The 13,252-nt window shown below is 38.5% G+C and overlaps 1 protein-coding gene across 3 annotated transcripts in view; it reads right to left on the bottom strand.

The window, feature by feature from the left end:
- MIB1 (MIB E3 ubiquitin protein ligase 1) overlaps nucleotides 1-13,252 on the bottom strand; it is a 77,951-nt gene that overhangs the window by 59,533 nt on the left and 5,166 nt on the right. For all 3 annotated transcript variants that reach the window (XM_040547836.1, XM_040547835.1, XM_040547837.1), the window contains exons 2-4: nucleotides 8,922-9,093; nucleotides 6,027-6,156; nucleotides 4,149-4,253 (exon numbers count right to left, since the gene is read on the bottom strand). In XM_040547836.1, the coding sequence (XP_040403770.1) occupies nucleotides 4,149-4,253; nucleotides 6,027-6,156; nucleotides 8,922-9,093 (407 nt within the window). The remainder of the gene's footprint in view (nucleotides 1-4,148; nucleotides 4,254-6,026; nucleotides 6,157-8,921; nucleotides 9,094-13,252) is intronic.

The following is a 13,252-nucleotide window of genomic DNA, read 5'->3' as shown; positions in this document are numbered from 1 at the left end:
AAATGAGGAAAGCCAGGGCATGCAGCTTTGTCACCGGATTACAGCAATGAGTGACTGGACAAATCCAGAAGTTCTAGCTAAAAGTTTTAAGAAATGCAGCATTTCAAATTAAATGAACTGAAATCTTTTTCAGTTTCAAGAAGCTGAGAAGAGTGAAAGCAATAAAAGGAGAAATTAGATTAGAGAAATAACTGAAATGATAAAGAGATATGAGGTGTGAAAACAACAGCAACAGCTTCTTACAGAGGACGTCAGAATGCAGACACGTCCTGACTGAATGGTTTACTGAATGGACTGAATGGTAATGGTCTATTGATTATAGGTACTTATAAAAACTTTCCATGTGTAACTTTCTTTGTTTCTAAAGAGGATCATTTTAAATTCACAACTGTCTTCCTTGGAGGTTTATATGATAAATTAAAAAAAAATGTAAAATGCATTTCTGTTTAAGGGAAGTATGTTTCTAAGAAACTCACTTATGGAGAGATGAAAAATTTTGCTTGGTTGAGACTACAGGAGAATGAACAGAAATAAAGCCACGTGAAGAGAAGCAAAACAAAGTCGGCTGACAAATGCAAATAAATATACAAGGTATATATGTATACATAAACATCTCACTCCTCTCTCAATTTAAAAACAACTACCCCTACTTTCTAAATTATATTGAAGTCACAGCTTGACAATATATAAAAAAGCCATTGTATTAATAATAGAAATCAACAACTCTATGCTTCCAGCAATGTTCCAGACAAATTCATGGATTACGATAAAATTGACTCTTTGAGCAATTTCACAGCTGCCTGTGAACTGGATTCTTGCTGATCTTTCCCACATTCCTCATTTTTGAAGTACTGGAGGCAATGTAACAGACTGGAGATTTGACTTACATTCTTTGTTATAACTGCAGCAGAAAGAGCATTTCTACATATTTTATAACTCTCACCTGCAATGCCTTGCATGACAAGAGATCTGCCTTGTTATTATTTTAAGAATGTGCGCTAATAAACCACTCTTAAAATCCTCTAGAGTAATTTAAAGGACTATCCTTTAAACGTAACCCAATAAATACTGACGACTAGAAATTGGGCACCAACCAGGATCAGAAACAAAGTTTAAAAATAACATCAAAAACGTAAGGGCCAGGAACCTTATTAGCTTCCCTCATGCACTCAACTATTCAGACTTTTGTGGGAAAAAAAGTACACAAACACAGATGGCTTACAGATTACGGTGACAATGATGGATGATAACTACAGTTACTTCTTTCAGAGGCTACACAGATGAAAGGAAGATCCTCCATAATGAAAAACAAGAGGAGGAGGTTAATCACAGCAAAAAAGGCAAGTGGTATAAAGCAAAGAAATTTAATAGCACAGAAATAATTCCTAAATACTGAAACAGATTTCAGACATTCCTGCTAGAGGAACCATTTTCTTCAGTTTTTATAGCAAAATCATTCTACCAGTTAGTAGTAGAATTATAATGCTTATTGAAAACCAATGGATGTTACATCCTCATGTGCTTCATATGAAGAAATTAAAACTCAAAAAAAAAAGTCCAAAAAGCTAAATTGCAATCTTCTCATTCAATTCTCTAATTTGCAATAAAGAGATTACACTGTATGAAAAGGCTGCATTCATATATTCTTCAAGTAGGTAACACAGTTAACAGCTTGGTCTGGCTCTAGAATCTGAATACACATATAGGTATGAAATGCAAGCACTGTTGATAACCATATTAGCCAACTGTACTTGGTTCCTACTATGGATGTAACAAACATGTTTTTCAACCTAACAGTGCCATAAAATCAGATTTCAGTTTGGGGATTTGTGGCCTGCATCAGCACGGCAGAAGAAACACCCAGACTTAAATGCTAGACTTCATAAAGACAGACAGGATGCACCCTCGATCACTTCATATGTAAACACAGCAACAGCAAACTCGATTAAAAACTCAAAGGATCTGATCACAAATAAATGGAAGTTTTCAGCCAGCACCTGCTGCCCTACCAGCCAATCCTTGTCTCTCCCACAGAAAAGCTGGCAGGCTGGATAGATTCATTTTGAGGACCAGATGCAGCCTGTCAGCTATCAAATAAGCAACCCTGACTTAGGATAATAAGCTGTGTTTCTTTAATCAGCTCCATTTGTGTCTGAGTCAAGTGTTATTCATTTGCAAGTATGGGTCTTTTCCCAGCTGTATTTACATGGGCAAACACTGAGTATTGTTTCCACACTCTCTGAACATTCTTAATCAATTCTTAGGTCCCCAGACAAGTTTGTCCCAATTTTTATATGGACTTTCTGACAGTCTATTAGCCAGCTTTTTGTAACAGTACATAATGAAACATACAAATTGGCACACAACTGATCAGTTATGAAATCTACCTTTACATGCAAATGCCTGTCACAGATATACAAAATCCTCTCTGTCTGAAGTCAAAACTGCATTTGATGAAAGGGTTTGACAGAGGTAAAAATGAGTGTAGAAATGGATTACAATCAGTTAAGCACTACATACAAGGCCTCAAATTATCCTTTATACATGCGTGTACATATAGTATGTATTATCCATTATATGTTATGCATATATATCTAGTTTCGTAAGCAGTTTAACAGCTCTTTTTTGTTAATTATTAAATTGACTGACCAAATATTTCTATTTGTACACATCTTGTGGGGAAAGCTGCCCTTTACTTCTCCATCATCAGCTTGCAGTTGATGTAGTTAATAAAGTATTTGAGAAATATTTAATACTTCCTTATGTGGCAATAGCTTGGCAAAAGAATAGTTTGTTTACAAATAATAAATACATTTTTATTAAGGGAATAACTACTTCAGAACAGAGTATGGCTTATCTTAATGTAGTAGTTCTGGGGTCAATAGTAACATTTAGTGATTCCATAGCATTATATCTCCTATTAGACAGTCCATAAATTTTAACATAACTCTAAAATTGCAACACAAAAATCAGTTGAACTCATTCTGTCTAAACTTTGGTAATTGTGCTCCTTTTCCACGTGTCACAACCAAATATTAGGGAGAAGACACCAACCATTGCTTTAACAATATTATACTACGTAATACTGTAACCTCCTCCCCCCCCTCCCCTTTTTGCCAGCATTTAAGAAATATTCTTTAGAACTGAAGGGACCAAGAAGGATGTCATTCAATAGTGACTTAATTTTACCCTTAGCATCTTCCTGTTGCAGGCTGAAGAAATAACAAACTTTCCAAAACATGCATCAGAAAAGCTGACCTGCACTTATTCTTTCTAAACCTGATATTAAAATAATACATTCACTGCAAAAGTGGTATTTATTTTCTTTTTTATTCTGAAAGTATTTTACTTTAAGTGAGGCTAAAAAGTAAATAATTTCACTTTCTGAAAAGCCAACTACTCATTGTTTAAGGTCTTATTACTAATACACATCTGACAAGATGACACCTCACTGTTAAGTTAACATGGTTTTCCTCTGCAGTATCAAACAAAAATCATGCAAAGAAAATGCTAATTAAGATGTTATAAGCAGTTGATAATCGAAGTAACCTTTCCCTGACCCACACTAGGATAAGAAAACTGAGCAACAGAAGGCACTTAGGCTAGAGTCTGACCTATTTTCTCTCTAAAGCTGTAGCAGTAGCCGTAGAAGCTAGGAAACAAAAAATGTAATGCTAAAGCGAATTAAGGTTGTAACGTAATTCCATACCTTCCCACTGCATTGCTCACAAGAGGGTACTGAGTTTCTGATAACTTAAAAACTGCAAATCTTGCAGTAATCACACCAAAATTTGAAGTGAACTTGAGAAAAAATAGGGCCTTTAAAAAGTTCATGAATAAGCTTTTTTCTTTTCTGAATTTCAATTTAAGCACGGTATTAGCACAGTAAGATAATCATGTATGCAACGTAAATATTTACGATACTCAGACAAAAAGGAGCTCTTAACTTCAAATCACTCCTATGTTTTATTCCCAGATCAGACTTTCCTCCTAATACATATGCATGATCCATACAGCTGTACTCACAATGACCTGACTAATAGCAGCACACTGACAAAGGATATTACAAAAGCAGCAGAATAGCACACGTTATTCTTACCGCCCTTCCCCCTCCAAGCATTTTACCCTTTATGTTCTTTTATACTTACCATGCCCTCAAAGCCAACTCTGTAAAGGTTTTTAGCACCATTGTCCCAAAGAACGTATGCTGCACTATGTGGACTTGACGCACTCCAATCTTGGATTTCAGTTACCTATTTATAAATAAGAAAAGTGTTCATGTAACCAAAAAAACTCAGAAACACGATGTGAACTTAGAATCTTCTTCACCCCCTCAGACAAATTCACAATACAGCAGTTTTACTGAATTTAATTTAAAAAATCTTATTAAGCTTCATATCTGTTGATACAAGCATTCCCTAGGTGTCTTAATAAGCCTAAGTATGTACTTTGTAAATCCATCTTTCTTCCATATATTTGGTAGATAACCTAGCTACATAAGTACAAAACGAAATCAGCACCGTAACCATTTATTTTTATGATGCTTTGACATGTTCTTACCAGAATTAGTGTTGCACTAAGAAAAACAGGATGAAAACTGTTTTAATTGCTCCAATTTGTCTGTATAACCTGCATTTGCCTGGTGGCAGTAGCAGAGACAAGGTTTTATTTCCTGAGCCAATTTGTTTAACAGCAGGACAAAAGAAGGGAAGTGAAAAGGACTTTCCCTGACATTTCTGAAATCATGAGGCCATGCAGCAAATTCTTAGACCGCTTCTATTACTCAAAGAATCAACTTCCGGAATTTGCCTTTATTCTTAGCTTCATTTATTTGAAAACTGTTTCTGCTTTTTGCTTTTCCTAGTTTATATCCATCATGAAGACACTTTATATGCATTTATACATGTCTTCAGCTTGCAAATAGTCCCACTAATTCTAGTTTAGTACATCACACAGACAACACAGGCTAGGACTCATTTTGCAAGGTTTCAGAGATTTCAAAACATCCTGCAAAATTCATAGCAAGGGGTAAATAAATCAAGATGAAAATAAAGATACATCTGAATACCCTTTGCTTTAAGAGATTTATATTATTTCCTCTCAATAAAATTGAAAATGATATCCTCAGAGGTCCTAAAGCTTCTATAAACGTCTAGGATATGAAATAGACTAACTATTTTATTCAGAACTTCTCACTTTATTTGAAAGGCTTCTTAAGGATACTAAACATGAACGAAAACATCAGTTCATCCAGACAGAAGAGCATCCAATTCTCACTCAATAATATCTCGTGTATGGTGATAAGTCATTGCATATCTTACCACAACCTGCTTTACGTTCATACTTATAACGAACTCTCATTAGTTCTCAAGTTAAATCTACATTGTTGCTAATCTTAATCTTAGCAAAATTTTCCGTGTCTTTCCATGCAATCCAGTTTTCCATAAATCAAATTATTTTTATCATACAACTGTACCAAAAGCTCACAATGTCCTAAATAAGCCAGTAATATAACAGACACTTGCAAAGCTTTCATTTTACATCAGAAAAGTCTCTCTCTATAGATTATTAGACGAAAAACAAAAAAATCAGGGTGCAAGCACTTAAAGCCAAGACCAAGAGATTAACAAATGTGGTAACCCACAAGCAATCAGACCACAGAACGCAGGAGTGACCAGAAAGGGCTATGCTCGAGAACTGTTTTTACATCATCTCTCCAGTAACACTAAATATACTCCAGATCTTGATGTTATAAGGCTGTCTTAGGACAGCCAAGACAAGTTTCTAAAGAAAATTGTAAAAAAGTAAATTTAAGTGAACTTCTCATACTGTACATCCCCTCCTAAGTGCTTGAGCATTACAGAGCAAGATTCGGAAATGACTAAGAAACTAAAGTACAGACTTTTACGGTGATCTATCTTCTCTTCAGTAAGAAAGGTCATCGAGATCATTACATGAACATGCAGAAATCCATATTTATATTTAAACTATTTTTTTTTTTTTTTTTTTTTTTTTTTTTTTTTTACCTTTCCCCTACGGCCATTGCCACCGTCTTGATCTTCCCATTGCCAGTCAACTCCTCGCACCACCCTGGCACCTGCAAAGATTCCTCTTGCTGTAATTTTCTTTGATTTACGGCGAGACTCCAGCAATACCCTGAAGTTATTAAAAAAACAAACAACCACCCAAAGATGTCAAGATAATAAAGAAAGTCCAAGAATCCTTCGGGGTAGAAAAGAAGGTAACCATCTTGAAATAAAAATAACTGCATAAATGCACATTTCATCACCACCATTAAATTCCCAACTTGAACAGCAGACCACAAGTCTGCTTTATTATATATTTAGAATTAGCTTTTCATTCTAATTTCTTCCCCAAACTTCCTACTACCAACAACAACCTGTAACTATCTACATATAGGTTTGTACTCATATTATTTAAATATTATTAAAATCAGTAAAGAAACATACAGACTCACATAACAACATATTCCTGTTTCTCTCAGATGCACCCTACGCCAACATTACTTTTCTGCAACTCCATTTTTATTTGGAATTATGCTATTAAGTGGAGGAATTATGCTATTAAGTGCAGTAACTACATCTCTTTCCCCTTCGTGTCTCAGACTTTTTCTACATAGTATTAATTGCAAATGTTGGCAAATTTCATTCAATATATCAGCATTTATTTTTTCGACCTTATTTTTGTCATAACACACTATCTGCCTAAAGCAAAACTCTTCTTTTCTTCAGACTTAGACAGAAGTGACATAGATAAGCCAAAATAGGACTGCTAGTGGGAACTTACAAATAGAAATAGAAACATTTTCTTGAATTTTTGGTCATCTCAAAAGCCACTAGTTTGTATGCAACCTGACTAACTTCTTATTTCATGCCACGAGAATGTTGCCAGACAAAAGTATTCAGCTGAAATTCTGAACATCTCCTGACCTCTTCAGGAACTATAACACTCCCCTGCTCAACTTTAAAGATCCACCAGATGGCAGACAAGGAAAAAGTTAAACTGTTAAAATCAATGCAAAGAGCGTATGAAAATATTAGCAATTTTTACCTAATTTAAAAGGGTGAGAGAAAACACAGGGATATGTTGTTTATAGTAGCATTTTAGAAATACCTCAACATCTACAAAACTGAGACAAAAGCCAGCATGTATTACTTTAATATGCAGTCCATGGTATTCCAGATTTCAGAATAAAATAGGTAGAGCTCATGCTTTCCTTCATCCAAACGTAAGATGCATCTTGTCATTTTTCCTATGAGCTATCCCTCAAACTCCCTAGTACGGCTTTGCCATTTTCTCCTCCCTCTTTGCCCTCTTCTCCTCCCTGATTAAGTTAAACTTAATCATTTTTTTTCTCATCTATGTTTTACCCAATAGAAACAGCTGCTTGGCAGATAAAGCTACCTTCTACTAAGAGTTGCAAGATAGATATGAATGGAAGTAAACAAAGACAGAGAGAAAGCAACAAGATGCAAAAGATTTCTGGCAATTCTATACACCGCACGCTATCTCCAAAACTAGGCTTAACACACCATAAGAGATCACCTAAAACTACAGAGGAAACTTCAGCTAGAAAGGAAATGAAAAAGTCCGGCAAGCATTCTCAGAAGCAGTTGAATTTATTTTTCTTAAACGGGAGTAAAACAGATTTGTATTTTATTACCTAGTCCTTATTCATCACACCAAGCCAGAACTTTCTACACTTGGATCAAACTTCTATGTCTTGTTCTGCATTAGAACTTTATGACTCAGATACTAAGCTTATGCTATCTATTTGGTAACTACTGGCATGAATCTCAAAAAACTAGAAGTTACTTTTTGATTAAGCCACTGACATGGGCGTTTTTGCCATAGTTAAAACTCGAAAGCAAGCATCTGAAAAAATAAACACAGCCCCTACAAGACACTAAATGAGAACCCAGTCTGTGTGCTCCAACCACTCCTCACAACTACAAACGTGCTGATAAAAGCACACCATTAAATTACAACTTATTTGTAAACCTTACCTCACCAAGAAGAAAAACAATGTTCTGCCTTACACGTCACATTCACCTGCATATCACATCTACATAAAAGAGGCTTCCAAGACATAATGAGAGTATCTTGGAGAGTTTTCACACAGGTGATACCACAACATGTAGCCATTACATAGTATTTAATGTAGCTCTTGAAGTATTTAGTAACAGGCAACCATCACTGTTCTCACGCATCCAGTCAATAAATCATGATAGAAAGGGGCTCTGTATTTAGACAAGTCACTTAAAGTCAAAGAACATTAGAACAGCTATGTAAGAACAAACTAAAAGCCATTTTTTTTCCCACAGTTCTTCTCCAGGAGACTCAAGTAACAGATGCTCAAGAAAATAACATTAAAAACAAGGGTAGAATGACCCTTCACAGCATCTCTTCTCTGCTTTCAGTAATGAACAGTGAGTTCAATTTGGTGTTTTTGTCTCCAGACCCCTATGTTCTTCACAGTCCACAACGAGGAAATTACTCTTTGATCTGTCTACACCATTTTTGAACCTAATTCAACTTTCACATTCAGGAATTTGCTGACAAATAATGTTGTGATTATACATTGTGTAAAGCTATTTGCCTTCGTTTTAAACCTGCTATATAACAACACAAGAATTAGGAAGCATGCAATGAGGTTAAAAGATCCTGAATAATCAATCAAATCCTAACTTCTCTATCTGCTCCATTCTTTCTAGTTTTTCTTGTTTTCCAAACTCAACAGATCTGTCCTATCTAAAATCCCTCACAAAGAGGCAGAACCAGTAACTGAGTTTATACGTCAAGACAATACCTTACCCAATCCAAGTTTCAATAACCAAACCTGCAGAAGTTAACCACAATGAAATGTACCCTACTTAGCTTCATGGGGAAAAGAAAATTACCTTTCACTTCCCGGTGTGGTAATTCTGTAAAAGCGATGCCTCAAGTGATGTTTGTCCCCATGATAACAAACTGTGCACAAGTCATAATTTGTGCATTCTGCACATTTCCATCGGATGCCAATGATAGGTTGCTGTCGACAAGTATCACACATAGTCCCATCATGCTTGATACCTGTTAAAAAACAAGAAAAATAAAAAAAGACCAACAACATTGGTACCTTGTAACACAGATTTCTGTTGTGCACGATTATAATCTGAAGCCATACACTAGAAAGTGACCAATAAAGAAAGCCTGACAGCGACACCATATCAGTCCATATGAATTAGTGAAAAAAATCACTGACTTTGCATGAAATATTCTATCTTCTTTTCCTCTTCTCTCAAATTTTGAGCTATGCTTGAGTTTTTTTCCATCTGTACAAGTACTCAGAGATCATCTTAGGACAAAGAAAATGAGGACTCATTTAACTACAAGTTAAAGGGTCAGAAATGCGTATACAGAAATATACAGGAAATCTGGAATTTTATTTCTGGATTAAGACTATCCTTAAGTCACTACCTTGCATAACAAAGACTGCTGAGTTCAATACTGCATGACAGATTGAAAATCACTGGCTTATTTTACTTTGTACAGTGGAAAAGCTAAGAGGTCATCTCTACGCTTTTGCCCGTAAGACAAAAAAATCAAGCTCTCTTAGGTAGGTGTCATTAGATTCATGGAAATCTGTTACCATTTTTGAAGTGTTTTCCTGTTCTACATGTTGCTTTTTTCAAAAAGAATCTGCCAAAGGCACACCAGATATAAGGCACTGGCATATGTCCTTCCCATCCTCCCGCAAAAGCCAGGTTCTCAGGTTTGTAACTCTTGCAGAATTGCCAAGCTCCAGCAGACTGAAAGTGATCAGCCACAGACACTTTCAGTCCATGCATTCTGACTACAATGAAAAGCCACGAGCTTAAAAAAAAGAAAAAATCAAATTCTGCTCCTTTGGAAAAATCTGAGCAATAGAAGGGACAAGCACTGGTATGCGGTACCTAGCACAAGACAAAACTGAGCACTAAAGGTTTGGAGTAATATGCCTTTATCCCAATTATTCACCCATAAAAAAAAAAAAAAAGATCTCTGAAATTAATGAGTAAAGAAAGTGGTTTTTATCCACTCCAGGAGGGATGCTTTTGGAAATGATGGCCAGATTCACCACAAACCTATTAGTCATTTGTGCCCAACAGCTGAGCCATCAGCACTGAAGAAAAATCAACAGCTGGAGAGGCAAAACTGAAGGAAATGCCTTCTCAGCTGACTATTTCACAGACTCATGCAATGTCTGAGGCTAGAAGTAACCTCTGGAGATCGTCTAGTCCAACCTCCACTCAAAGCAGGGTAAATCAGATCCACTGGCCGAGGACCATGCCTACTCAGGTTTCAAGCATCTCCAAGAACAACCTGTCCTAGCATGTGATCATCCCGGTAGCAAACGTGTTTCTTCTCATGCTTCAGTGGAAATTGCTGCATTTCAGTTTGTGCCCAATGCCTCTTGCCCTGTCACTTCACACCACTGAGAATGCGTGACCCCGACTTCTTTATGACCTCCGTCAGGTATTCACACACGCTGACAGAACCCCACTAAGCCCTCTCTCCTCCAGGCTAACCACCACCAGACCCCCATGCCTCTCCTCATCTCTGATGCCTCAAGATCACTTCAAACACCGCTGTGGCCCTCCCCATGACCCAGTCGGTGTGCCCACGTCCCTGTCGTGCTGGGGAGCCCAGAACCAGACCCAGCTCTCCAGGGGTGCCCTGAGCAACTCCCTCAGCCCGCCGGCAGCACTCGGCCTAACGGAGCCAGGTCGCTGTCAGCATTCACTGCCAACACGGTGTGCTGCCGGCTCCTGGTCACTTTGCTGTCCACCAGGACCCTCAGGGGTCCTGCAAAGCTGCTTTCCAACCAGTACTGGTGCAGGGATTATTCCTCCCCAGGTGCAGGATCAGGCATCTCCCTTCACTGGATTCCATGAAATTCCTACCAGCCTGTTTCTCCAGCCTGGCCAGGCCCCTCCAAACGACGGCACAATCATCTGGTGTATCTCATGCACTGTTTCTCCTAACCAAGAGGGCTTCTCACTCCATCTTCTTTCAGCCTCGATTATAAAGGGCCTCATGATTACAGACCTTCCTGACGCGCGACCATTGGAATAAAAGAGTAGGGCTGGAAAAGGCAACACATTTGGAGCAAAAGCTGCACAGAGCACCACAGAGATCTGAGCAGTACTTCAGGGTGGCTGAAGATAGCCTTCGGTGACAACAAAAACCCTGAAACTGCTGACGTTATGCTAAACGATAGCTGTAATTGCTGGAGCAGTTCATGACTGAGGCAGGATCCGTTCCTTGACCACAAATTCTGTGGTGAAATTTTGGAAGTCTGACACAGTTCCTATAACCCGTGATGTTACTTGCTGACTCCAGCTGCCAGACGACACTTCGTATACCATACTCATTCTTTTCAGCTCTCCTTTTATATTTAAAGAATACTTACTGCCTCCTAGCAACATCTGAAAATGTAAATTTTTCTACAAAACAAGAACTTCAAAATCACCCATGCACGTTTTCCTTCCCTAACACCATCCATGACCCCGCTCCCCACATGGAGGAAGCTATCTTTCCTGCTCAGTACGCTGAGACTTTGATGTCTGCTATCTGTTGACAACTGCAGCAGTCAAAAAGATCATATTTACTGTGATCTTGGGATGGCTGCCTCACTGCTATGACTTCTACTGGACCATTACACTATTTTTGGCAGTCTTCAACAGCAGATGCATTAAAGAGACTCAGACTGGTTACTACTTTGTTGCCCTGATTCAAGAGTCTCACTAGCTATGATGCCTGGGGTTGTGGGGTTGAGTGATGGCATGTGCTTTTGTTTAAAAAAATGGACTGCTAAGTCAATCAGTATTTCAAATACAGAGCAGTTGTGCATATTTGGAAAAAATTTAACAGTTGCTGAACTTCAGGGAAGACAGTTTGCCAAGGATCACATTTATTCTGGATGTAAAAGAACCGAGGAATTGAGTGCCTGCAAGATCCTTAAATTTGTCCAAGCACCGAGAAGGGAGGCAACAAAGAAGTATAATCAGGAGCCCTGTAACACAGAACTAGACCATCCCGCAGTGAACTTAAATAGAAAGTAAACATTTCAAGCCAGTGATGCAAAAGTTAGCTTTCCTAAGAAAGACCAAGAAAAAAAAAATATACAGAGACGTTTGATTCAAATGTCACTTGACGACAGTGCTTGGGACTTAGAAGAGATCAGTGCGTATCTGTATTTGGAGTCTCTGACTGACAGGTTTACACGTTTAATGTCACAGACCCCTAAAAAGCACCCAGACAGGTTCAGCCTTTCTTCCCCCTTTCCCTGATACTGATACGTCTGACTACTGCATTAGCGATCCGGAGAGAGAAGCAGGTTGGAAGGCCTCTGGTGACAGTGAACTAAGCCGTAGTTTTAAACTTCATCCACTAAAAAATAAATTGAAACACTGTGCTACTACTAAGCCATAAAATGTGATAGCTAAACTCTTACTCGTATCTCTTATACAAACAAAATGCCACTACACTTAAATCAATAATAAATTTTAAAGAAAGTTGAAAGACTAATTTAACTTGAGCTCGGCAGCAAAGAGGTACGTGAGCCTGGTGGGCTGACCTTGGCCGGCTGCCATACACCCACACGGACAAACTCTCACTCCCCCTCTCCAGCAGGTCAGGAAAAGAAAGCAAGGAGAAAAAGCTCACGGGTGGAGACATCGGCAGGGAGGTCGCCAACCAGCCACCAGCAAAGGAAAAACAGACTCAACCTGGGGAAAATTTCATGTATTGCCTGTTAAAAAGAGCAGTACGGTGAGAAACAAGGCCAGCAGTACCTTGCCCCCGTGTACCCCTCTCGCCAGGCTCCTCCTCACGCCTTCACTCCCTCCTCCACCCTGAAGAGCTCCCCTCTGCTGCCCCTTCCTCCTCACACCTCTCCATGCACAATTCAGCAAACGTGACGATGAAACATAAATCAATCTATTTGCCAAAACTTAGGAGCTGATGCTGACACTACACACATTTCGGGGGAGGGAAGGAGAGAGGCACTCCTTCAGACTCGCTCTGGTCTACCCCAACGGACTGAATGCTCAACCAGCACTAGGATCACATCTTTCAGTCCAATTTCATCAAAAAATAAACCTGTTTGCATGCTCTACAACTTCTCTGGGAGGTGAAACGAAGCACAGCTCAGCAGGAACAGGATCCAGCAGACTGGATCATGCGTAGGCTCTGAAGCCGAGCTGGA

This window comes from Cygnus olor, chromosome 2 (genome assembly GCF_009769625.2).
Source record: "Cygnus olor isolate bCygOlo1 chromosome 2, bCygOlo1.pri.v2, whole genome shotgun sequence".
In the NCBI taxonomy this organism is placed as follows: Eukaryota; Metazoa; Chordata; class Aves; order Anseriformes; family Anatidae; genus Cygnus; species Cygnus olor.
Note: the sequence above shows the minus strand (reverse complement) of the source record. Positions and strands in the feature narration are given on the sequence as shown.